The 24,635-nt window shown below is 60.8% G+C and overlaps 1 protein-coding gene across 1 annotated transcript; it reads left to right on the forward strand.

The window, feature by feature from the left end:
• Positions 1-11,160: 11,160 nt before the first annotated feature.
• On the forward strand, positions 11,161-23,448 carry LOC115524849 (basic proline-rich protein-like). Its single transcript, XM_030331604.1, has 10 exons — positions 11,161-11,387; positions 11,771-11,918; positions 12,007-13,206; positions 13,688-13,798; positions 16,602-16,689; positions 16,884-17,111; positions 17,419-17,555; positions 21,346-21,426; positions 23,051-23,190; positions 23,298-23,448. The coding sequence occupies exons 1-10, from the start codon at positions 11,161-11,163 to the stop codon at positions 23,446-23,448; spliced, it is 2,511 nt and encodes an 836-aa protein (XP_030187464.1).
• Positions 23,449-24,635: the final 1,187 nt, after the last annotated feature.

A 24,635-nucleotide genomic window follows, 5' to 3' on the forward strand; every position in this document is an offset into this window, starting at 1 on the left:
ATCAACACGCGTGGAAAGGGTAAAGCCACACTTACAGGGACATTTATAGCACTGAGCGCTTACATGAGAAAAGGCAAAGACTGCAAACAATGGTCTCACCTTCCACCTGAGGAGACTAGAAAAAGGAGAGCGAAATCGAAACTATAAAACCGAGGGACAGCAGGGAGAAGGGAAGAACACAAAGGCTCCATCTTCGACAGGGACAAGACACATAAATGTCTGGCTGTTCTGGTCCAGAAGAAAGCAAAAAGAGGCAAATACCAACACCAGAAATCTTAATTGTGATGCCGGTTCACAACCGTACACGTTTGTTGAAACGCATCAAACCAGTAAATTTTATTTTATGTGAATTGTGTCTCAATAAAACCCAATGAAAAAAATACACCGCCTGCCCCTCTCCATCCTAAGCCCAAAGTCTCAAATCCAAGGCTACGTGTAGGTGGTGGGTGTCCACGATTGATTTGCAAGTTCTGCCAGAAAGGAAGTGTCTGGGGTTCCTCCCGGGGTGAGAACCGTGGCCCGGCCTCAGCTGGTGCTCCTAGAGGTTGATCGTTCTAAAGCACGGTGCACTGGCTCCGTGGGCGCGGCAGAGGGGAGGTACCATCTATACGGACCTGGAACTCGCCACTCCGTGCACGTCCCCTGACCTTGCACGTTGCCACTGGCCATACAATCCCTTTTCCCTCCTCGGGGTTTTGTCCAAAGCCCCATAAGACCAGGACTGTGGGGTTGACACCCAAGCCTCAGCCCGTGGGTGAAGGGCCACAGGGGAATGACGCCCAGCCCACGGTCCTCACGGTGCCTCCCATGTGGTTCACACACACCGATGAGCCTTAGTTAACCCAATCCTTAATGTGGAACTTCACCAAAGGTGATGGGAAATGGCAGAAATAAAGCACATAAGATGCCCCACACCATAAATCCGAAGGGAAATGCAAATTAATGCAGAGGAGATACTATGTCCTACCCCCTGGCGTGTCCAGAAGTTGCTGACAAGCAAGGCGACCCAGGAGCAGCTGGATCTTTGGCCGCCTCTCCACTGCACCCCCCACCTCGTCCCTACCCGTGGGACTCACATCCCAGACGTATATGCTCACCTGTCCCCATCACAGGCTCCACTCTCAGGGGAACACGGCCTGCTGATGTCTCAAAGCCACCAAAGTGCCAGCAGGAAGGCTGACGAGGCCACAGTCTGCAGGCTGCTTCCACCTTTGCTTGGAAGAAGGAAAGGAAACAGAAGCCAGGATGTTCTTTCATCCTGAGAAGTGCACAGAGGTTCACCCGCAGAGGTGAAAACACACTGAGGGTGCAACAGTCGTGCGTGCGTAGAAAGGGACAAAGGGACGGGGGGACTGAATAGATTCGGGGAGAAACTTCAGCAGGAACGGGATCGGTGTGGCTCCTCAGGAGAAGGAAAGCATGAAGGCTTCAGTGGGCGGCCTGGGGACCACCGCGTCCCGCCTGGGAAAGGGTCGGGTTACGGCCACACTCCGCGTGCTGAGGCGCGGTTTCTACCTGCCGCAAATAAGCAAGGTGAGGACAGAAGTTACAGAGAAGTGCGGGAAAGTATTTGCATCAGTTTGTGGTAGGAAAACCTCATCCCAAGATCCAGACTCCAGAAGTCAAAAGACGAGAAACACCACGGGCTCGCTTTCGCAGGTGAAAGCCCGCAGCCCTGGGCCGTGAGGAGCCTGCCCCGAAAGCAGCCACTTGGCCCCAGGTGCTGGATGTCAGAGAACAAACCCATTTTCCTTACGCTGCTTCCCAACACCAGGGCAGGCCCTGTCTGCTCCAGGAACCGGATCTCCAAACACGGCTTCCCACGTAGCCTCTGGCTCCTGGTCAGGATGGAAGGAAAATCAGATCCCCTCCCTCCTGCCATGGAGAGGACACCCCATCGCCTTGGCTCTCTGTCTCCTGAGGGCCCCCCCCAGGAGGGCCCCAGCGGTGGCCTGAGCTTCCCAAGTCCAGGGACATGGTCATACACCGCTGGGGTGGCTCCCTCTGTGCCGGGCCCCAGGTCCTACCATCCTTGCTATCGCCTCTGAGGAGCACCACCCTGGGGGCCTGGGCCCGAAGGTCGGTCCATGAGCTCTCCTTACAAGGGGTGGACAGTCCTCCCGCTGCCCTCTGCTCGGACCTCAACAGACTCCAGAACCAAAGGGAGATGTTGCCATTCAGCACATTCCACGAAACAGAGCACGGACCCACCATGACACAACAGTGAAGGTCACAAGCACGCAAAAGGCATCGCACACCCTTAAGGGAAAACAAGGTCCAAGAAAAACGGGCAGAAGGCACGGATGGGGAGTGTCCGAGAATCGGCACTGAAGCATGACCGAAGTCACTCCTGGTCAAGGAAGTGAGAATGACGAAAAGATGAAGCACGCGTCTGCCCATCAGAGCTGCAGACCTTAGGAAGAGAACGCTCTCTGGTGGGGAGCACGGATTCCGGAGGCCGTGGGCGGTGGCACGTGTGCAGAGACCAAGCGAGCCACTTTTACGCAGAAGACACGTATCCTCCCTGACCCCGTGTTACGGCATCCTTAGTGAGATGCTTGCGCAGAAAGAGAAATCCATAGGGCTGCTCCCAGAGCAGCATCTGACATGGCAAAGAGCCGGAACAAGTTTGGCATCCTGCAGGGCACGTGGTCAGGTACAGGCAGCCACGAGGCCACGGGAAGACAAACGACTGGGCCGTGAGCCACGGACACAAGCTGAGGCGTATCTCTGAATATTAAATCTGGAAGAAAGCTCTACGACAGTGCGTAAAGCATGTTTTCTTTTACATGAACGTTAAACTCCTACAAACCTGGCCACATGTTTTCCCAAGTAAACGTACTTAGTAACCGTGTAAGAAAAATTCTGGAGAAACACACACCAAAGCAGAAATTATGGGAGAATGGGACGGGGTGGGGAGGGGACTGGTGGCCCACTGTTTTGGTGTAGGTTTTGCGTTTTGAGGAGTCAGGATCATGTCTTGCTTTTATAACCGATCCCTACGAGAATCTAAAACTGCTCCCAGAAGAGAGTTTGAGCCGCACGGAGACGGTGACGGGGAATCACCCCGAGCACCTGTCATCCTGCACCTCCTTTCCAGCCTGTGGATGCCGCTGCTTCCCGGGGGGGCTCCGTGGGTGTCCGGCACGAGGGTGTCATGGAGGGGGGACCCCCAGTCTGAGCTGGTTTCCAGGCTTCCAGGCCTTCCACCCTGCCTGAGCCTGCACGCGCCCTCTGCTCCCGCCCTGCAGGACGGCCTCCTGTTTGTGATCACTGTGCCAGGCCGCTCCCCACCCTTCTCACTGCCCCTCTCCCGGGGGGCCGCAGGGCCCACGAAATACTGTCACCCACGTGCAGGCACTGCTGCTTTAGTACTGAGTTCTGAATGACGTACAGTGGCTTAGCGTTACGTGCACAACGTGATGGCTCGTTTGTACATTTTGGAAGTGTTGGCGATCGGCGTCGGGCACCACACGTACCCGGAGACCTGGTGTGTGTGTGGTGAGAACTCGTACGACCTACTTCTCAGCAACTTTCAAAGGTGAAATACGGCGTCGTTAACTGTGGTCGCCGTGCATACGTTAATGCCCAGGACCCGCCTCCTGTAAACCGGAAGTTGGCGGTGCTAGACGCCCCCTCGCCCGCTTCACCGCCCCCGCCCCCGCCTCGGGCCCCCCAGTCCTGCTCCGGGTTTTGTTCTCTACACTCCATGCGTAAGAGGGGATCGGTATTTGTCTCTCCCCGACTCACGGGTCTCACAGAGCACACTGCTTGCCCTCTGGCTCCATCCACGTCGTGGCAAGTGACAAGATGTCCTTCTCTTTCGTGGCTGAGTAGTCTTCCCCGGGGTAGACACCCCATCTTTGTGCGTTTGTGGCTCCCTCCCTTGGGCCGCCTCCGTGCCCTGGCTATGTGAGCGTGGGGTGCAGAGACCTTTCCGAACGAGTGTTCTCATTTTCTTTGGGTAAACACCCAGCAGTGGGATCGAGGCATCATAGGGTTGCTCTGTGTAATTTTTTGAGTAGCCCCCGTATGTTTTCCTACAGCATGTTCCTTTCATCTTACGGCGTGAGCGGAGACGACCGGGCGCGTTCTCCTTCCGTTTCTTTATCCCTTTGGTGCGTGTGAGCTTCAGGTCATCGGTTTCCCCAAAGGAGGATCTCTTGCTCATCTTAGCCAGACGTGGGCAGGCCCTGCCACTACCTGCTCCTGTCAATAAAGTTTTATTGGAACACACCCATGTTCCTTCATTCATGCGTCTGGGGATACTCTCACGCTGCATGGGCAGCCCTGAGCAATTGTGTCAGAGGACCTGAAACGTTTGCTCTCTGACCCTTTACAGAAAACATGTGCCAACCCTGTTCTAGAACACTCTGCAGCAAGCACAGCCTCTGGCCCCGGGAGCCAGAGTGTATGTGAGTGTATGTGACAGTCAGTTCAGTAAGCAGTGCAGAGAGGATCTCAGGGGCCTGGGGGTTTCATTTCAGCTCTAAAGACCCTAAACAACGTTTACTCATTTTCTTCACTTTATTTATTTTTAGCGGGAGAGAGAGCTAGCAGAGGAGGGGCAGAGGGAGAGAGAAAGAGAGAGAGAGAGAGAGAGAGAGAGAATCCCAAGCAGGGCCGAACCGTCAGCACAGCGCCCGACGCGGGGCTGGAACTCACAAACCATGAAATCATGACCTGAGCTGACATCAAGTCGATGCTTAACCAACTGAGCCACCCAGGGGCCCCAAAACTTGGTCATTTTAAAAAGTCACCCGGTGTAAATAAATAAAAAGAAGATTTAAAGAAACCGTCATGACCTTCCTGCCCTCCCTGTAGCGCTTGCCGTTCTAAACCCGACTGAACGCATGTACTTTTCATTCATATCACCCCAGGCGTGCTGTTCGGGGACACCCCGCGGACCGTCCGCACACGTCCCCCAATCTCACCCGACCCTCCCTTCCTGTATGCACACTGGTGTGGGTTTCTGTTGCTGTTGCAGAGTTTAGATCTTGAAATGACGTGCTTTCCCTAAACTTAAAATTTAAAGCCTTTAAGAGCTCACAGACCCAGTTTTCTCATGGCGGTAAAAGACTATTCTTTGGGAAGCGCGTGAAGGACGCATCGGTCTTGTGTTTACAAAAACGTCCCTTGTCGCACAGAGAGCCTGCCCGCGGTCTTGCTGTCCATCTGAGTGGCCAGGTGGGCTGCAGGCCAGTAGTGTTTTCTTACTGCGCGTTACGCGCCAGTCAGGTTGGGGAAGGGCTACATACGATGCAGATGTAAGAGGGACGTGAGTTGACGTGTCCCCTTGATTGTACTTCCAGTGCTCTCTACTGCACGTCAAGGGGGCCCGGGGAAGGCGGTGGTGGGCTGATGCCTGTGGCCGCCATGACAAGTTACCAACTCGGTGGCTCAAGGCAACAAAAATTTATTCTCCCACCTTAATCAGGGTGATTTCACCTCAAGATCCTTAGCTTAATTACATCTACAGGGACCCTATTTCAAATAAGGTCACACCCTGAGCTTTCGGGTAGCAAGGACACTAATTTCATCCACTACGAGCGACACAGAATATTTTTGAAAATAATTTTAATTCGTTGCCAATAGATAATGTATCTGCACTGTTCAAAATGCAAAAGACTCCTGAAGATGTGGTGGTCAGTGCTTGTCTTGAACTCCAGCCCCAGGCCTGTCCCCGGAAGGCAGCGGGATCATCAATTAGGTCCTGTGAACGCCCAAGCAGATCCCTGGGATTCCTGCCCCCTTCCCGCTTCGCACGCCCATCCCAGACCTGGGGACGCGTCCGTACGGGGTGCCCGCAGGCACCCAGGGCCAGCCCCCTCCCCCTGGCGCCTGTGCCCTTGGCTTCCTCAACAAAATGGGATGGGATCACGGAAGCCTCGTTTCTGATTTGGGGCCTTTTTCTGCACCTATAGGAGTTTTTATTTCCCCTTTCCTTTTTTAACGAGTTAAGCATTTTGGCCATTTGAGCATTTGTAATGAGGCTTGTGATTCCCAACTAGAGGTCAGTCATTTTCCTCCCTCCGAACTTACCATTTTTCTTTCCTAAAAGCGTGGGGGAAGGGAGAAACATACAGAACAAAGAGGGCTGCTGTGCGTTGCGTGAGAAATTGACTTTGGCTGTGTCAATACTCAGAAACAGAGCTGTCAGGAAGCGTCCCTGGTGGCCCAGGGGTCCAGCCGAGCCGCCCCCACGCGCGGGCTTCAGACAGATTTCCGCCTCTGGCCGCACCATGAAGGATTCGTGGTCTTTTCCTCAGAAAGGGATGCGTGTTTCTTCTTACCCAGTGAGGCCGTTATACTAAACACACATGAGTCACTGCAGAAACCCCGGCGGTTCGTCGGCTGCCCAGGGACGTCCAGGCTGTGGCTCTGTCCTGAGATTTCCGTCTGACGGTACAATTGCTCCCTCGGTGATCGACAGCAGGGACTCACCTACTGGAGCACGAAGCCGTAGGTTTGGGGTTTTTTTTTTTAACTTGCCACTTTTATCAGTTTAATTACCTAATGTGTTGTTTGAGGTAGAATAACGGGTGGAGACTTTTCTGGTTGGTGAATCAAACGCGATTCTTCGTGTATTTATCCGCTCACCCAAATACTCGCTAAGCTTTTATTTTGCCTCAGGTATGGGGCTAAACACATGGTGCGTATGTGTATTCGTGCCCAAGACAATCCTGCCTGACCACCCAAAGATGTGCAGTCAGCTATACGTCTGTCCACCGCAGGAGACGAGGCTGGAAGTGGCAGCGGCTTAAACAAAATATGCAACGTACTGCCTCGTGCTGGAGGAAGGCAGGCGAAGGCATCTCTGAGCTGCTGTCCGTGTCTGGTCTCTTTCCATCTTCTCCCTCACCGACAACCCTCCGGGCTCGGCTGCCATGCCCACAGTAACCTCAGGGCACAATACGGTGGCTGGGGCCCCCGCTATTACATCCCACGTAGCAAGCAGACGGGCAGGGAGGGGCTGGGGGACGAACCAGACACTCGGCCCTGGTCACATCCCTCCCATCCTTTTAATCAGCAGCTCTCTCTGACTCATCCAACAATTGGCTAACTTGCCAGAAGCTACTCCGGGCTTCAGAGGACAGAAAGCACCATCTTTCAAGGTGTGTGAGGCTGGGGAGGGTCTGCTGCTGGGGGGGGGGGGGGGGGAGAGGCGGGGGGAGGGAATTGGCGCCCAGCCCGTAGTGGCTCACGGTGCTCGCGTCCGTGTCCAGGACCGTGGGCCGCGGCCCCCTCTGTGCGAGGGAACGAAGGGCTTCACATCCAGAACTCTCAGTAAACCCGCTTATTACGACCGCACACGCTAGGATTCCAGCAGTCGGGTGGGTTTGACGTCCTCGACGTTTTTATTGGAAGGGCCTCGCACGGCTTCTCGGTTCGCGGCATCTCAGTCTGGTCTGACCCCGCACTGCCAGCGTTCCGCATCTCGGGTTTTGCTGCTGGCTTGCTTCAGGATTTAGTGCCGTTACTGACGGAGTTCGGGGTATTACTCTGGATCCTCCAAAGCAGGCTTTTCCTTTTTCTCTTTTTCTCTTTCCACATTTGAGCTCCGGGTCGACTCTGCTGAGAAACCAAATCAGCCTCGCTGTCGCTGCCAGAAGGCGGTGGCGGGGCAGCCTGGAGGCGTCTCACAAGCGAGGAAAGACGGGGAGACCGCACACAGCCGGCTTCTGCCCTGTCTCGGCTGCAGGAGATACCGGGCCAGGGCTCAGGGTCCCGGGAGGCCGATCTGTTCTCCCCTGTCCCTGCCTCCCTCCCCACCCTCCCCCCCAAAGCCTAAACTTGGCTTCTGGGCTCTCCTCCATACCTTCCCCGGCCTCCTCCACCCTCTGAATGGCCATTTGCTCAGACGACACCCTGGCGAGTTCCCCTGTAAGCCGGGACAGCACCGGCCACCCCAGGGAGCGGTCGTGCACCCGCGTGTGAGTCCCAGCCATCTGCCACCCCTCCCCCTGCCCCCTCCGTCCCCTCCGCACCGAGTGGCTCCTCCACCAGCAGGACCAACACCTTTACTGCATTTCCTGGGAACTGGGCTCCTGACAGCAGGGTCTGGAAGAGGCAAACGTAGGAGCCACGGTTCACGTGTCCAGCCAGGTGCGAGGACGGGAAGGGCGGTCTGTGGAGAGCGGGGAGCAGGGCAGGCGCAGAGAGGCGCGGGGGAGGCTGGCGGGGCCCACACTCCGTGCCACACCCGCTCACGTTCGTATCGTATCCGCGGGCTCCGCGCCCGGCGTGGGGCTTGAACCCACGCCCTGCAGGTCCAGAGTCACTCGCTCCGCCGACCGAGCCAGCCGGGCACCCCTGCAGACCTTCTTGACCTTCTTGCTGGGATAACGTGGGAGACTCAGGAGTGGCCACGGTGGAGGGAGCAGGAGGGCCCTCTTGCCCACCGTGTCCTGCTGGGCTACGGGCCGCAAACGGGGCAGGGGGCTCTCGGGGGTGTCGGGTGGGCTGCTGGCTCTCGAGGTCGTTGTCGGGGGCGGCGCTCAGTGGGCTCCAGCTTCTGGCCGCCGGCCATCGCGGACGCTGACCCAACCGTGATCCGGACACCGAGCACACACCTCCAGTCTGCCCGTTGCCTGGGAGTCAAACCCGAGGCCAGAGGAGACACGACGGCCTCGGTGGGGGGAGAGGGGCCTCCGTGAGGCGCCCACGTGGGGGTGCGGGCCAGCGGGGCTGCCCTCAGCACCCGCGCTTGTGCGTGTCTGTGAGCTGTGGCTGTGGGCGTGCCGAGCTCCCTTCTGCCCGGCTGGATCACCCCCAGGTGCCGGTCGTTGTCAAGGCCGCAGCGGGGCAGGCCACGGCGGCCACTCCTGGTCCACAACTTCACGAGGCTCCAGACGGCAGCGCGAGACGAAGCCCAGCGTCTCAGCCCAGGCGCCAGAGAGATTCCGGAGAAGAAAGCGTCAGGCCCTCAGAGCGGTGGGGCGGCCTAGTGGTGCGGCTCGGGGACGTCTGTCCTGCCCATTCCTGACGTGGCCCCCCACGGGGGCAGACGCGCAGGGGAAGGTACGGACAGCAGGACGCAGCCAGCGCCCAGTGCCCACAGAGAGAGCCCAGGGTGACGCATCGGGAGGTGGCAAGGGCGGGGCCGTGGCCGGATGTGATCAGTGCCCTCGCCTGGAGAGACCCCCACGAACCCGCCCACCCCCCGGGGTGAGGACAGGAGCAGGTGCGTCTGCAAGCCCAGAAGGGGACCCAGAGGGGACCCAGGGACGTCCAGCCTCCGGACCTCAGAGAAAGACGTGTGGTGCGGTCACGGCGGCCGAGCTAAGAAGCAGAGACGGGTTACCCGGGGTCGCGGGAGTGAACACAGAGCGTCCCTGGGGTGCTGGCCGTGGGGGCCACCACCCCTGCGCACTGGCCAGCCCCTGGGGCTCAGCGAGCGAGTGCGTCCAGGCCAGACCTACCGGGCCGAGCCTGCCGACTTTCCCCCCTCCGGCCCCCGAGCGAACCCGCCCTGGCCTTGTCCTCACACGGGGTTTCAGGAAAGACGCGCTTTAAGGTTTGTTACCAAATTCACACGGATTTTGAGGCAAAACTTCTCCTCCTTTTCCTTCGAATGCAACAACAGAGTGAATTTGGAGATGTTTATCCGGAGCCGTGGAAGCAGGCAGTGTGGCCGGCGGGGCAGGTGAAAGGGAGTGGCTCTGCACTCCCGGAGGCTGATGGATGTTCCATATCTTCCCCATTTAAGGGCGTCCCTGCCGCGAGTCCGCTGTGCGCGCGTGCAGACGGGATTTAGCCAGACTCCCCAATCTCACTCTCTTTTTTAATAAACCAGCGTAAAGTAGAATTTATTTACATAATGCAATGATCCATGAAGGTTACCATAACACCGAGGACCACATTAACCGCTTGAGTGGAATTCATTAGAAATTAACTACCACTTAAATTAATTTTCCCACAGTCACAAGGCTGTAATGGCGGGAGAAGGGACCGTCCATCAGTGGTGCTGACAGGGGACCTGTCAGCACCGTTATTTATAGGTGAGTGCGTTAACCCGCGGAGCAGGTGCACGGGGCCAAACTTGGAGCCTCCAGACTCATAAAAGGCTGCTTCACGGGCCCAAATTCCCCTTATGAACAAGTCCCCCGGCCTCCCTGTCCACACGGGACAAGGGGCGGCACCAGGGACTCTGGTCACTACCAACTACAGCAGAGGGGCGACTGCTTTAGAGGCCTCGTTCTAGAACACGTGTTCGTACCAGCAGAGCTGGCCAGAGCCATGGCCTTTCCAGGGAGCACTGGGGGCGCCAGGCACAGAGCTCACAATCGTCCGCAGGGACTTGGGGGACACGGTCACCCCCAGGGGCAGGGACTGGGCTTGCAGGGACCTGCTGGGTCTCCTTTAGGACAGAGCACGTGTGCGTGCACGTGTGTGCACACACGCGTTGTGGTGCAGTGTGCACACACGTGTGGCATGGTGTGTATGTGCACACGCGTTGTGGTGCGGCGTGCACACACGTGTGGCGTGGTGCACGCGTGTGGGTTGCACACCTGGGGCATTTGCAGGCGCCCATCTGAATTGTGAAACGGAGGGAACCTGCCAACTGGTTTCCCGGTACCCCACGGGGTATGCGGGAAGCCGGCTCCCGGGGCCCCCACGGGCTCGCCCAGGTCTACTGCCCAGCCCCAGGCCCTCACTGGGATGACTGCGGTGTCCCCCGTGGGCATGTCCCAAACTGGGATCAGATGGCCCATTTGGAAGGAGTTGAGAGTGGTTGTCCTAGGACTGAGGACGGATAGCTGAGTGGCGGCCAGGCCACGGCCTGGAGGGGGAAGCAGTGGCCGGCCATGGCCTGGAGGGATCCTTTGTTGTGCTGCGTGTATGTGCACTGGAGAGACAGGGAGAAAGCCGGGGACGCCATCCCTGCGGGAAGCGGTGTGGACCGTGGGGTCTCGTGGGGGCTGGTAACGTCCACGGTTACTTGCTGGGGGTGGGTGAGGGCTGGTTAAAAGTCCTGGGGAAGAAGACAGGAGGGGAGGCAGAGGTCTGGAATCCTCCATGGGGAGTTCCCTCCGCCTGAGCGGTGAGCACAGGTTAGGGTCAAGCTCCGGGCTGACGCTCACAGCCGCCAGAAACCCCAGTGGTCCAGGGGCGGCCGCTGAGAATCTAGGGAGGCTGCCGGGTCCCGGAGAGGGTGGGATGGAGGGCGGAGCCCCGGCCTGGGGCTCCAGCGCCCCCGTGGGCCTAGTGCACAGCTGGGGGCTCCCCCGATGGGCCCGGGGCTCCTGTCTGTGCACGGCGAGCCAGTCGCCCGCCCCGGAGTGGGCCGGGGTGGGGGGCATTCTGGAGGCCAGCGAGGACCAGCCCGAGGGATTTCTGCCAGGCACACAGCAGGAAGGTCCTGGGCAGCAGCGGGGCCGGCAGAGGTGAGGAGGGGCGAGGCCAGGGGAGCATCAGCACCATGTTCTGAACACTGCCCTCCAGAGCCGGGCCCTGTCACCCTGAAGGTCTGTGCAGCGCGTGCCGTCTGTGCTCAGGGGGAGGCCGGATGGCGGTCCCCAGATCAGCCCCGGAGTGGTTTCTGGGCCCCCAGCCTGAATCCATTCTTTCCGGAAAACGGGCTACTGACGAAATGCCTTGTGCCTTCCCAGGGCCGCCCTTCAAAATTTAAACCCAACGTCTCTGGGAAATCCTGAGAAGTTCTGAAATGAGCTTCCGGCCAGTGGAGTATTTGCTCACGTGTGCTGTTGTGGGTGCCCACTGTTTGCTGCTTCTGGCTTCTCCCTCCCTGGCTCCCGACCACCCCCAGCTCCCGGCCCCCCGCTCCCAGTCCCCCAGCTCCCAGTCCCCCGGGCCGGCCCCCCAAGTCCCAGTCCCCCAGCTCCCGGCCCCCGGCTCCCAGTCCCCCGGCCTGGCCCCCCAACTCCCAGTCCCCCGGCCCAGCCCCCTACGTCCCAGTCCCCCAGCTCCCAGCCCCCCAGCTCCCAGTCCCCCAGCTCCTGGCCCCCGGCCCTCAATCCCCCGGCCTGGCCCCCCAACTCCCAGTCCCCCGGCCCAGCCCTCTACGTCCCAGTCCCCCAGCTCCCAGCCCCCCAGCTCCCAGTCCCCCGGGCCGGCCCCCCCCAGTCCCAGTCCCCCAGCTCCCGGCCCCCGGCTCCCAGTCCCCCGGCCTGGCCCCCCAACTCCCAGCCCCCCGGCCCCGCCCCCTACGTCCCAGTCCCCCAGCTCCCAGCCCCCCAGCTCCCAGTCCCCCGGGCCGGCCCCCCAAGTCCCAGTCCCCCAGCTCCTGGCCCCCGGCCCTCAGTCCCCCGGCCTGGCCCCCCACCCCCAGCCCCCCCCCCCAGGCTCCCAGTCCCCCGGCCCAGCCCCCTACATCCCACTCCCCCAGCTCCCGGCCCCCGGCTCCCAGTCCCCCAGCTCCTGGCCCCCCAGCTCCCAGTCCCCCGGGCCGGCCCCCCAAGTCCCAGTCCCCCAGCTCCTGGCCCCCGGCCCTCAGTCCCCCGGCCTGGCCCCCCAACTCCCAGCACCCCCCTATCCCACTCCCCCAGCTCCCGGCCCCCGGCTCCCAGCCCCCCCATCTCCCAGCCCCCCGCTCCCAGTCCCTCAGGCCGGCCCCCCAACTCCCAGTCCCCCGGCCCAGCCCTCTACGTCCCAGTCCCCCAGCTCCCGGCTCCCGGCTCCCAGCCCCCCATCTCCCAGCCCCCCGCTCCCAGTCCCCCAGGCCGGCCCCCCAACTCCCAGTCCCCCGGCCCAGCCCTCTACGTCCCAGTCCCCCAGCTCCCGGCTCCCGGCTCCCAGTCCCCCAGCTCCCAGCCCCCCAGCTCCCAGTCCCCCGGGCCGGCCCCCCCAGTCCCAGTCCCCCAGCTCCCGGCCCCCGGCTCCCAGTCCCCCGGCCTGGCCCCCCAACTCCCAGTCCCCCGGCCCAGCCCCCTACGTCCCAGTCCCCCAGCTCCCAGCCCCCCAGCTCCCAGTCCCCCGGGCCGGCCCCCCAAGTCCCAGTCCCCCATCTCCCGGCCCCCCGCTCCCAGTCCCCCAGGCCGGCCCCCCAACTCCCAGTCCCCCAGCTCCCGGCCCTCGGCTCCCAGTCCCCCAGCTCCCGGCCCCCCAGCTCCCAGTCCCCCAGGCCGGCCCCCCAACTCCCAGTTCCCCAGCTCCCGGCCCCCGGCTCCCAGTCCCCCGGGCCAGCCCCCCAAGTCCCAGTCCCCCGGCTCCTCTGCCCCTGGCTTCCAGCACCCCCTACTCCCAGCCCCCCAGCCCCGCCCCCCGTCTCCCCTACCGCCCCCACCCCACCCCCACCCCACCCCCCACCGGCTCCCGGCCCCTTTCCTCCACCGGCGGCCTCTGATTCCTGCGCGGTTATGATTAGCCTGTACCGTGTGTTCCTCTTAATGCAGGGCTGTTTGCTTCTCCAATTCTGCAAACTGGAAACAGCACATAGCCCGAGGCCACCAGAATAATGCAGGTGTCACGCGTTAAAAAACATATTTGCTTTGTGTCCTCCGAGGACAAATGATAGACATGTAAAAATGTTTCCCCCGCTTTTCTTTCAGGGAATACTTAGTTTAGAATTAACTTCTGTCAGAGGAAACACCGTTCCCTGCGCAGGCCCGTGTTATTTCACACCGCATCTATTTTAGAGGGAAAATGCTGCCCGGTGTTTGACACGTGTGATTACAAGTTTACAGAACCCACTTGCGTTTCCGCTGCTCCTACTGTTTCTCTTTAGGAAAAGCTACTCATTAGAACCAAACAGAAGCTTTCTTTCGGGAGAAACAAGCAGATGCGGGGGACTGGCTACCGCCAGCGGAGCCGGCCGAATTCCTCCGCGGGTCTGGGGGTACGGGCACCGGGGGGGCTCGTGGGAGCGGAGGCAGCACCCTGCCCCGCTCCAAGACCCCAGACGCTGCCCCTGCGGACGGGGGCACGAGAGCTGGACCCTCACTGCCTCCTGGGACAATGCCACAGACGGAACGCCGCGTCACGCACCCATGCGCGCACACGTGCACGCAGACACACGCGCTCACCCACGCACCACGTGCACACACATGCACGTGCATGCACCTGTGTCTATGTACACACACACCCTGCCCTCTCGGAGACCAGGGGCTCACGTGGGATGGACGGCCGTGGACAGTCTCCCCCGAGGCTGGACGGCACCACCGCGGGGCCACCGTGGCCGTGGTCACCCAGCAGCTGCGGAGCTCGGGCCACGGAGCTGCTCAGGGGCGCTCTGCCCTGGCCCAGCCCAGGCTCGGTGCCCCCAGCCCGGCCAGAAGCTGGGTCTCCTGACGCCGAGGCGCCCCAGCCGCCCCCCTGACCTCACCCTCTTCACAAGTCCCCGTCTGTCCTGACTAGCTCGGCCATGAGAAATACCACAGATCCAGAGGTTTAAACGACAGACATCCACGATCCCTCCGTCCTGCGGGCTGCACGGCCGGGATCGAGATTCCGGGGGGATTCTTCAGGGGCCTCTCTCCACGGCGTACGGACTGCTGCTTCTCACTGTGCTCCCCCACGGACGTCCCTCTGTGCCTGTCTGTGTCCTGATCTCCTCTTCTTACAAAGACACCGGTTGGATTGGACAAGGGCCCCCCTCGTGACCCCATCTTCCCTCAGGTACCTCCTGAACGGCCCCTCTCCAACAAGTCACACCAGATTAGGGCATCGCCTATCAATTTCGGGGCCACTCAGTTCAGCCTAACATCATCCTTTCCATTCCAGTGAAAGGAGTAGCCCGTCCAGCACAGCCAGGCACGGCGTGTCCACGGGCTCCGGGCATCCTGCTTGGCGAGGTCCGTGGTCACAGTGGGCACCACGCCCCCGGTTCTCCGGGAGGGCCCTGGAGGAGACGACTCTGTGCTCGGAGGCTCCAGGTAAAGGGGGTACGGGTGCCATTGCCCTCCTCGTCCTGCCCCACCGCGTCCACAAATGGGGCGGAGGGAGAGGACGCTCGGAAACGGGTGGGGGGTGGGGGGTGCTCACCCAGGTGCGGCCTCCCCAGGGAAAGGGCAGAGGCGGAGACCCTCCCCAGACGGTCGGGGCGGGTGGGCGCCGGGTGAGCAAAGATGTGCGAGCCGCAGCCACGGGGATTCCAGACCCTCCGGATCCAGTGCCCGAGGCTCCAGACCAGTGAGCTCGGGTCTGCCGGGAAATCCTGGGGGACCTGACGCCAGAAAGGCCTGTGGGGCTTCAGGAAACACAGAGGAAATAGTGGCCCATGAGAAGCGGGGGACGGAGGCAAAGGGCCCAGAGCCTCCCTCCAGGATGTGACGGGCTGCGGACCAGCCCGTGGACCCCCGCCCTCGTGCCCCCCAGGGCCGGTTCCATTCCAGCGACCAGGCGGAGGCCAGGGCCCCCTCCGTGCTAGCCGGGAGATCAGAGCGCGTGCCTCACAGTTAAGAGACGCGACACGAGCCAGACGCGCCCCGGCCACAGGCCCAGACACGGCACCAAACATTTCCCGTGGAACGACACGTGCAGACAGAGCCGGCTTGCCGCCCGCCCGCCCTCAGTCTGGTGCCCGTCCTCAGCCGGGAGCCCAGAGGGCTGGGCACCGGGCACAGGAGTGCTCTCCCCGCCCCCGCCCGCCCCCCTGCTCCGGGCGCGGACCGCCGTCCTTGCCGGTGGCCGGGGCTCCCTCGGACCTCGTGGTCTGTGACCCGCCACGCCTGGGGACACGGAGCGCCGCCACACCGTGCGCTCGGGGCCGAGCCACATGCATCTGGCACTGGCAGCGAGGCGGGGAAGCGGGGTCTCAGGGGCACTGGGCGGGGCATCCTTTTTTTCCAGCGGAGGTGAGATTCACGCAGATAAAAGCAGTCGCTCTCAAGCGAGCGACTGCGTGGCATTTAGCGTGTTTGCAGTGTGGCGCAACCACCACCTCCGTCTAGTTCTGGAACGTTCCACCCCCAATCCCCAGGAAGGAGCCCTGGGAGTTGATCCCCAACCCTCCTCCCACCCCCAAAATCACTGACTTGTGTTCCATCACTGAATTTACTCAGCGTGGACACTTCATGTCAAAAGAATCAGCACGTGACCTCCGTGTCTGGCCCCTTGCACGTGTGTGGTCTGCAGGACATCCACACTGTGGCACCCACCACGGCTGCACCGCCCCTTACGGCAGATGGTGCCCCACGATACACCGTGGGTGATACGGCCACAGACGGGCAGACGCCGGCAGCCGCTTACCCAGCCTCCGTCGACGGACAGACACACGCTCGTTCGAGACTCCGTATTCAGTCCTCCCGGGTCTAGCCCTACGAGTGTGCTCACTGGGCCACACGCTAACTCCGCTTAGCCTTTGAGGCCCCCAGCCGGCTTTCCACCGTGGCTCTGGGCGGGGGTCTTCTGGCTATGAGCTGGCCACGTGCGGCGGGGGCTCCAGCGGGACAATTCAGGAGGCGGGAGTCCAGGGAAGGGAAGGCTGAGGCCTGGGCAGGGTCCTCCGTGGGGTCCAGCGCCGTGGGTGCGGGGTCCGCCTACAGGCTCAGCTGTGGGACCCGGACCACAGCCGTGTCTGCGTGGGGACTGAACAGCCCCGCTGACGCCCCCGGCCAAGCCTGGCCATCCCGGCTGACGCCCTGGCCTCCGATGACACTCCCGGTCCCTGCTGACGCCCCCGGTCCCCAATAATGCCCCAGTCTCCACTGACGCCCCAGTCCCCGCTGATGCCCCCGGTCCCCACTGACGCCCCTGCTGGCCTGACCCGGCCAATGGACCTGCGCTCAGGCCCTGCTGGTCTAACGGGCCATCGGACCACTGCAGGAGGGACGGGGTGCCTTCGTGCTGCTCTGGCCCGACCCAAACTCATTACCGTGGACGTGGCGGGTTCCCCGGGTTGTTAGGCGGCCTCTCTGAGGGTGGTCGCTGAGGTCTGGGCAGCGGCACAGAGCTCCACCCCCACCCCCACCCCCCGCCCACAGATTTCGTGGGTCTCGCCGCCCGTCAGGGGCAGGTCCCTGACCTGGTGGGGGATGTGCTCGCCACTCAGTGCCGGCTGCCCACAGGCTCGATGCCACCCCCACTCCTGGCTGGGAACCCGGTTCCGCCCTGGGACAGCGAGCTCGGAGGCCCCCGTGCCAAGGGGCCCAGCTCCAGCCCAGACGGCACACGCTCCTGCAGGCAGACCGCTGTCCTGTCCCCCTCCCCAGGCCCGCGGGGCTTTCTGTGGCTGTCGGCTTCCCGGTCAACCCTCTGAGTGTCTGAGCTGATGCTGGACAACCAGCGGGGAAGAGTCCGGTTCACGCTCCAGCCTCCAAGCCCAAACGTGGGCACCGTTCCCCGACTTAACACACACAGCCCACCTCCTGGCTCCCGTCACCCCATCGGGCTTCTTACCTGCACGCCTCGGCGGGGCTGGACGGGCCCCCGTGCCCACCTCCACGTGGGTGGTCCGCAGGAGCCCAGACGCCCCTTCCCGAGTCTCTGCTGCCACCTGCACATCCCCCACCCGGTCAGGGACCTGCCCCCGGCATCACGGGCGAGACCCACGAAATCCAGGCAAGCAGCTAAAAATGAGCACGTGCTTCCGCTTTTCCGTGGTCCTTCCCGCCGTGGTCCTGACTCGTCATCCCCGAGGCCCTCGCCAGGTGCAGGTAGGTCCTCCCTCCCGCTCACAGCCCGGGGGCCACGGAAGCTCCAGTAGCTCGTGACGAACGCTTCTAGTTCTGCACAAACCCCAGTGAATCCGCCCCCGCCCGCGGCTCGGTCGGCTCCCGAGGGTGGTCCGGTGCAGCTTCTGTCCGCACGAGATTCCATTTCCGCCGTTTTGCCGCTGCCGGATGGGGTTTTCCATCATTTCTTCTCACTCCCAACCAAAATGACATCCTTGGCAAACAGACACCTGTTTTTCTGCTTCAGAAGAAAGATAAATTTAAGGCTGCCTTTTCAAGCCATCTGATTTTTCAGAATTTTAATCAACATTCGGCGTGTAGGACGCGGCGCCTTTTTTGAAAAAGGCCGTATTTTCTTCTTGTTCAGAGAGCTTGGACTTCCTGTTCATCGGTGATACCACGCTAAGTCAACTTTGCATATTCCGTTTACCTGTGTATTTTATTTTATTTTATTTTATTTTATTTTATTTTATTTATTTATGCAGGTAAATTATTATGGACCTAGAAACATAACAGATTTAATTAGGCATGAGACTCCAATTCAATCAAGAATTTTTTTCTTAAAATTGTCCTATCGCCCTTCTAACCCGGCGGCACGGGAGGAAGCCACCGCTCTGGGAGCACAAAGACTTTTAAACTGTGTTGACCTCATCCTGCCGTGATCGTGTGCAAGTGAACAGAAACTGAATTTTAGGGACTAATAAATAACGGGAAAGCTTGCTTTTTCCCTGGGGATCCGAGCACCCAGAAGACACCTGACCCTGAAACAGCCTGGGGCGGACCTCCAGGTCTGCACGTTGGGCTCCAGCCTGTGATTTCTCACTGATGTGCAGGACTGATCGTGGGCACGCGTCCTGGGAGGGGCGGGGACGATTCTGACTCCGGTCCTCTGTGGTCCCAGCGCACCTGGACTGCAGACAACGGCAGAGAACCCAGCGGACCGTCCAGCCCTTCTTCCGCCAGCTCAGAAGCAGGACAGCCGAGACGCCCAGGTTCCTGACCGGTCTGCAGAGCGAGTGGCCACGTGACCCGGTTCTGGCCTGCTGGGAGGGAGCAGAACTGTCCTCGGGGCCGTAGGAGTCAGACGTCTCCAGAGAACCAGAGCCGACAGCGTGCACGTTGGTTTTTGTAAATACGCACACAGGTAGACCGATTTCGAGCAGTTGGCTCACGTGATTACGGGGGTGGTTCTGAGATCTGTAGATCAGGCCGGCCAGCTGGAAATTCAAGGAAGAATGGAGGCTGCGGTCTTGACTCTAAACGTGTAGAGCAGGCTGGTGGGCCAGAAACTCAGGCAGACCTTCTATGTTACAGTCCTGAGGAGAAACCTGCACCAGCACTCGGGGCCAGAGGCCGGGACGGACGTGCAGGTAGCTGGTGATGGTCCCTACGCGGGCCCACGGCCAGCACGGGGCTGAGGGGGCCGAAGACGTGCCCGCCGGGCCACTGTCCAAGAGACAAAACCAGGACTGCAGCCCCGGGCGTCACGTCCACACCTGAGGCACCAGCACCTGCGGGAAGGACCAGCCTGGCTGGCCCGTCCAACTCGGGCCTCCCGTCCCGGGCCCCAAGCCTCCCGACAGAGTGGTTCCCGGATGTTCGAGGCTGGTCAGGTGGAAGTCCCTGCCGGGCCCCAAGCGCTGGCGCCACGGGCAGCCTGTCAGCCACTGGGAGCGGGGGCGGCCGCCCTGGACGCAGGCAGGCTGGTGGCCGGCCGTGTCCACCACCTGCCACGTGGGGACCACCTGCTTGGGGATCCTCAACAGGGAAGGGTCCTGCTGAATTCCTACCCGACGAGGTCTTCGTGCAGGAAATAAACACACAGGAGGCCGGCGCCCTGCTCTGCTCCACACTCACCCCTTCACACCCGCACCCCTGCGGTCAGCAGGGAGGGCCCTTTCCGCATGCTTCCGGCTCACCCGGCGGCCCCTCCGCTGTGGCAATGCCCCTTCCCCCACTCGGGGGCCGCCCGGACCCACCGTACCTGCACCCCCAGGCTGGTGCTGATCAGGGGGCCAGGGCAGAGGTTACAGCCTGGGACGTCCTGAGGCCTGCGTGACCCCCGGGGTGAGCTCCCCGGAGGGCCAGTCGTGGGGGACGCAGGGCAGGGCGTTTCCACCGTGACCTCACCACGTGCGCCGCGCTCAGTGCCGGCCTCCCCCCGGGCCCACGAGGGTTCGGGGCACCCCGTCTGACCCCCACAGGCTGTGAGGCTGAAGCCAGGTTTGCCTCCCCACGCCCTGCGCACCCCTTCCTCCCTGGGCTCATTTCTTTTGTTTCCTAAATGCCACATGTGAGTGAGATCATATGGGGTGGGTCCTTCTCTGACTTATTTCACTTTGCAGAACGTTCTGTAGCCCCACCCGCATCGTGGCAAATGGCAAGATTTCATCCTTTTTGATTGCCGAGTAGTATTCCATTGTGTGTATATACATCTTCTTTATCCATTCATCCGTCAGTGGACACTTGGGCTCCTTCCCTAATTTGGCTACTGTCGACCACGCTGCTATAAACATTGGGGTGCACATGTCCCTGCAAATCGGTATTTTTGCATCCTTTGCGTAAATATCCAGTAAGGCAATTGCTGGGTCCTAGAGTAGTTCTTTTTTTTTTTTTTTTTTTTTTACATTCTTATTTATTTTTTAGAGACAGAGAGAGACAGAGCATGAGCAGGGGAGGAGCAGAGAGAGAATGAGACACAGAATCCGAAGCAGGTTCCAGGCTCCGAGCTGTCAGCACAGAGCCCGACACGGGGCTCGAACTCACGAACCGCGAAACGATGACCTGAGCCGAAGTCGGACGCTCAACCGACTGAGCCACCCAGGCGCCCCGAGTAGTTCTATCTTTAACTTTTTGAGGACCCTGCACACTCTTCTCCACAATCTCTGCACCAGTCTGCATTCCCACCAACAGTACAGGACGGTCCCCTTTCTCCTCATCCTCGCCAGCACCTGTTGTCTCCTGTGCTGAAGGATCCCTCTGATGCGGTTTGGAGCCACGTCCACACTGCTGACTTGCCTTGTGTCACGTGCCTTGTTGGGACCGCGTGGAGGGCGTGGAGGGCACGGAGGGAGGCAATCATAGTTTTAGTTTCTAGTAGGTTTCTTCTTTTTCCCTTCCTTTTTAGAAAATCGTTCTCTGTTTCTTTTTGCTGGGAACTGGCTTTCAAAAAACTTTTATAAATATATAAACTGTAGATGCTAATTAAAACACTCTTAGTAATGTTTCAGATCTGGGAATTATTTGTTCTTTAGAGTCACCTGCTGCTGGTTTAACACATCCTACCCTCTACACAGCTGGTTTCCTGAGAAACCAGGGTCCCGGTGCCGTGTGTGCACGTGGGAAGGGGGGGCCTGCAGGCACGTACACGGTCTCCCAGCACACTGGGGACGAGGGTCCGTCAGGCTGAGTGTCTGGGCCTGGGAGGGGGTGGCAGTGCCCGCCTGAGCTCCTCTCCGGGAGAAAACGGGCACCAGCCTTCACACAGTCTCTACGGGGAAGACGGGGCCACCAAAGATTAGGTTACAGATAAAACAATAAAAGCATTAGAAGGAAATTTGATGGTAATTTTTTATAAGCTGGAAGTTGGGAGAATTTTTCTTAAGACCCCAACTCTTAAAGGAACGTCAGATACCGTTTACTTTAACAAGTTGTGTGTTCCTGCACGGCACGGCCACGCTGCAGAAACACGGGTAGTGAGGGGACCGGAGGGCCGCGTGACAGACAAAGGGTCGCTCTCCCTCCTAGACAAGCCCTCACCCTTCTTCCTTAGGAAGAGCCGAGCAATCAGTGGGAGAACAGTGAAGGCGGGAGCCCGCCACTGGCGAGGGGGGCCCCCAGAGCCGAGGAGGGGGTGAGGGGAAGCAGACGGTGGCGGAAGCAGAGACCCCCTCCTGCCTTGGCGATCGGCCGCCCGACCGCACACTTGCTCACGAGCGCCGAGGGGCGCGGGGGCATCGGTGCCCTTCACGTCTCTGGCCGAGGCGCAAATCCAAACCACCTTTGAGAAAGCTGTGTCTGCTGAGAAGTGAACGTGCTTCACGCCCGCTCACGCTCTGGGGGTATCCATCACGCGGAAAGACTAACTTATAAACGCGACATCTTCAAATGTTTTACTTATTGAGGGAGCGGCAAAGAGGGAGAGAGAGAATCCCAGGCAGGCTCCCCACTCTCAGCACAGATGCGGGGCTCGATCCCACGACCCCGAGATCGTGACCCGAGCCAAAATCCAGAGTCTGACACTCAACCAATCGAGCCGCTCAGGGGCCCCAAGCGATGACACACAGTCAAGGGTTTGAACTGGTAACAACTTGAAGCCCCGGCCTACGCTCCCGTGGCGGAAGGCGAGTAGAACACGGTGCGCGTCCCCTGCAGAGGTGAACGGCTCCTGACACGGCCGTTCCTTTCCCGCAGAGCGTCAGGCCAGTGCGACAGTCCGCTCTCCGGAGGCTTTGGTCAAGCACACGCAATCGCTGTTCCCGTGTTTGTGACACGCGGACAGGCCCCTAGTGTGTTGGCTGTGTGGCAGGGGAGGGGGGGGTCCAGCTCAGAAGCAGCCTGCCAGGTGCATTAAGAGAGAGGGACTTTCCTGAGCAGTGGGCGCGGTAAGCCTCTGGTTCTGTTTAAAAGTGACAAGACAGCGGCGTCTGCGTGGCTCAGTCGGTTAAGCATCTCTCAGGTCGTGACAGATGCTTCAGCTCAGGTCATGATCTCACGGTCCGTGGGTTCCAGCCCCGCGTCGGGCCCTGTGCTGACGGCTCGGAGCCTGGAGCCCGCTTCGGATTCTGTGTCTCCCTCTCTCTGCCCCTCCCCTGCTCGTGCTCTCTCCCCCTCTCTCAAAAATAAACATTTAAAAAATAAAAATAAAAGTCACAAGACAGCCAATACTCACTTGTGTAATTTGAAGTGCACATTTGCACAAGCGTAGACAGGTAATAACCCGACTCCTAACATCGCACCTCTGGAGGCTGGGAGGGGGGGCTAACGTTCTCATTACGCAGTTCGACTTGCCACGAGGGGCATGCGCTGCTTTGGTAATTAAAACAGCGAACAAAAGCAAAACAAAAATTAAATGGAGTGAGAAAACCAGGTCAGAAGCAGACTTCTCTCTCAAGGAAAACACAGTCCTCTCTCTCTGGGGGACACTAGCCCGACTTGGGACGGACCCCGCAGGCGGGAGAGAGGAGAGCCAGGTGGCACGAGGGGGAGGGGTCTGCAGCAGAGAGGAGCTGGGAAAACCACGCGGGCACGTGTGTGCCAGGGGCCAGGCTCTGTCTGCTGTTTGGAAAGCAAGCTAGCCAAGTGGCCATCCACAGGTTGGCACGGCATGGGGACCCATGGCCGGGAGAAGCAAGGGGCACCTGTGGTGACGCTGCCCCGAGTTCCTCTGTCCGGGTGGGTGCCGAGAGCTACCCCAGGATGGGGTGGGCACGTGGCCCACGGCGCCCAGGCCTGCGGCCCCCTCCGCTTGCACCCAGCGGAAGGTTCTGGGGACCTCATCCCCAGCTGCAAGTGCCATCGAGGGTTCACCGACAGCAGGACCCGGCACGGCCTCTCTGGGTGGTCCCCACAGCCAAGGCAAGGGGCACACGGCCCCCGAAACTTCCGGCTTCTCTCGGTGACCAGCCCCCCAGAAACGGCAACACTCAGCACTCGGGCCCCCCTAGCCAATGGGATCTTGGTGACAGGGTGCCTGTCATACTCTCTGGCCCCCACACTCTCTAGACACGGCGCAGCTTTCTGGAGGAGACCCCTCCGGCGCCCACAGCTCGCAGCACCGCTGGAGTTTCCAGACTGTCGTGTCCCCAGCCTGTCCTTCCGCCTGCTGCGGTCACCTGGGCCGGTGCTGCTGCCGTGCAAGGGTGGTCGCGCCTAGGACCGAACGAACAGCGAGACTTCAGGGAGCCTGGCTTTCCATTTTCAGGGGTTGGACTGTTAGGTTTCCTTAGAATTAGGTAAATATCTTCAAGATGTCACAGCCCCATCTAAAAGGGCAAAGAAGGGGCGCCTGGGTGGCGCAGTCGGTTAAGCGTCCGACTTCAGCCAGGTCACGATCTCGCGGTCCGTGAGTTCGAGCCCCGCGTCGGGCTCTGGGCTGACGGCTCAGAGCCTGGAGCCTGTTTCCGATTCTGTGTCTCCCTCTCTCTCTGCCCCTCCCCCGTTCATGCTCTGTCTCTCTCTGTCCCAAAAATAAATAAATGTTGAAAAAAAAATTAAAAAAAATAAAAATAAAAAAAAAAATAAAAGGGCAAAGAAAAGCCCCAGGCCTCGGCTTCGCCCCATCCCCTCCCCGACCCGGCTCCCCTCTGAGGTCACGGACACCGATTACAGCCGCCCCTTCACCTAGAAACCACACACTGCGCACGCGCAAATCCCGTGGGGCGGACACCTGCCACAGCCCCGCCCCCTCGGGCCCCGGGGTCCCGTTGGCCTTCAGGGGAACGGACCCCGACCCCCCACGTCCTGCGGGGCGGCCAGCGCCCTCGGCTGACCGCGGGGTGTCAGGCCCCTGAAAGAGGCCCCCCAAGGGCCCTGGGCACCCTCCCCGTGAGGCCCTTCCCTCCCCCCCTGCGCCCGTTGTCCGCACCCACGCGGCTATTCGCCCAGGGGCTCCTGCCCTCGCGGCTTCCCACGTCCCTAGGCCACCAGGGCAGGGGCCGCAGGTGGCGGCGCCGGGAGGGGGAGGCGTGGAGAGGCGGAGGCAGGCACCGCCAGGGCCACAGCGGGGCCTCCTGGAAGCACACTAGCGCCTCCTGCTTTCCCCCCAGCTCCATTACCCTCCCCCACCTCCTCTCCTCCTTGGCCTCCTCCCTGCCCCTGCTCTCCTTGCCCTTTCCCTCCCCTCTCTTCCTCCCCGCCACCTCCTCTCCTCTTTAGCCAGCTCCCTACCCTCCCCCTACTCTCCCTGCCCTCCCCCTACCCTCCTTCTCTCCTTCCCCTCCCCCACCTCCTCTCCTTAACCCCCTCCTTCCCCTCCTCCCTCCCCCCACCTCTCTGATCCTCTCCCCCATTTCTGAAGGGCTGGCTGGCCTCTCTTGCTCCTTCCCTAAGATAATCTCCCTA

The sequence above is a fragment of the Lynx canadensis genome, chromosome A1 (genome assembly GCF_007474595.2).
Source record: "Lynx canadensis isolate LIC74 chromosome A1, mLynCan4.pri.v2, whole genome shotgun sequence".
Lineage (NCBI taxonomy): Eukaryota > Metazoa > Chordata > Mammalia > Carnivora > Felidae > Lynx > Lynx canadensis.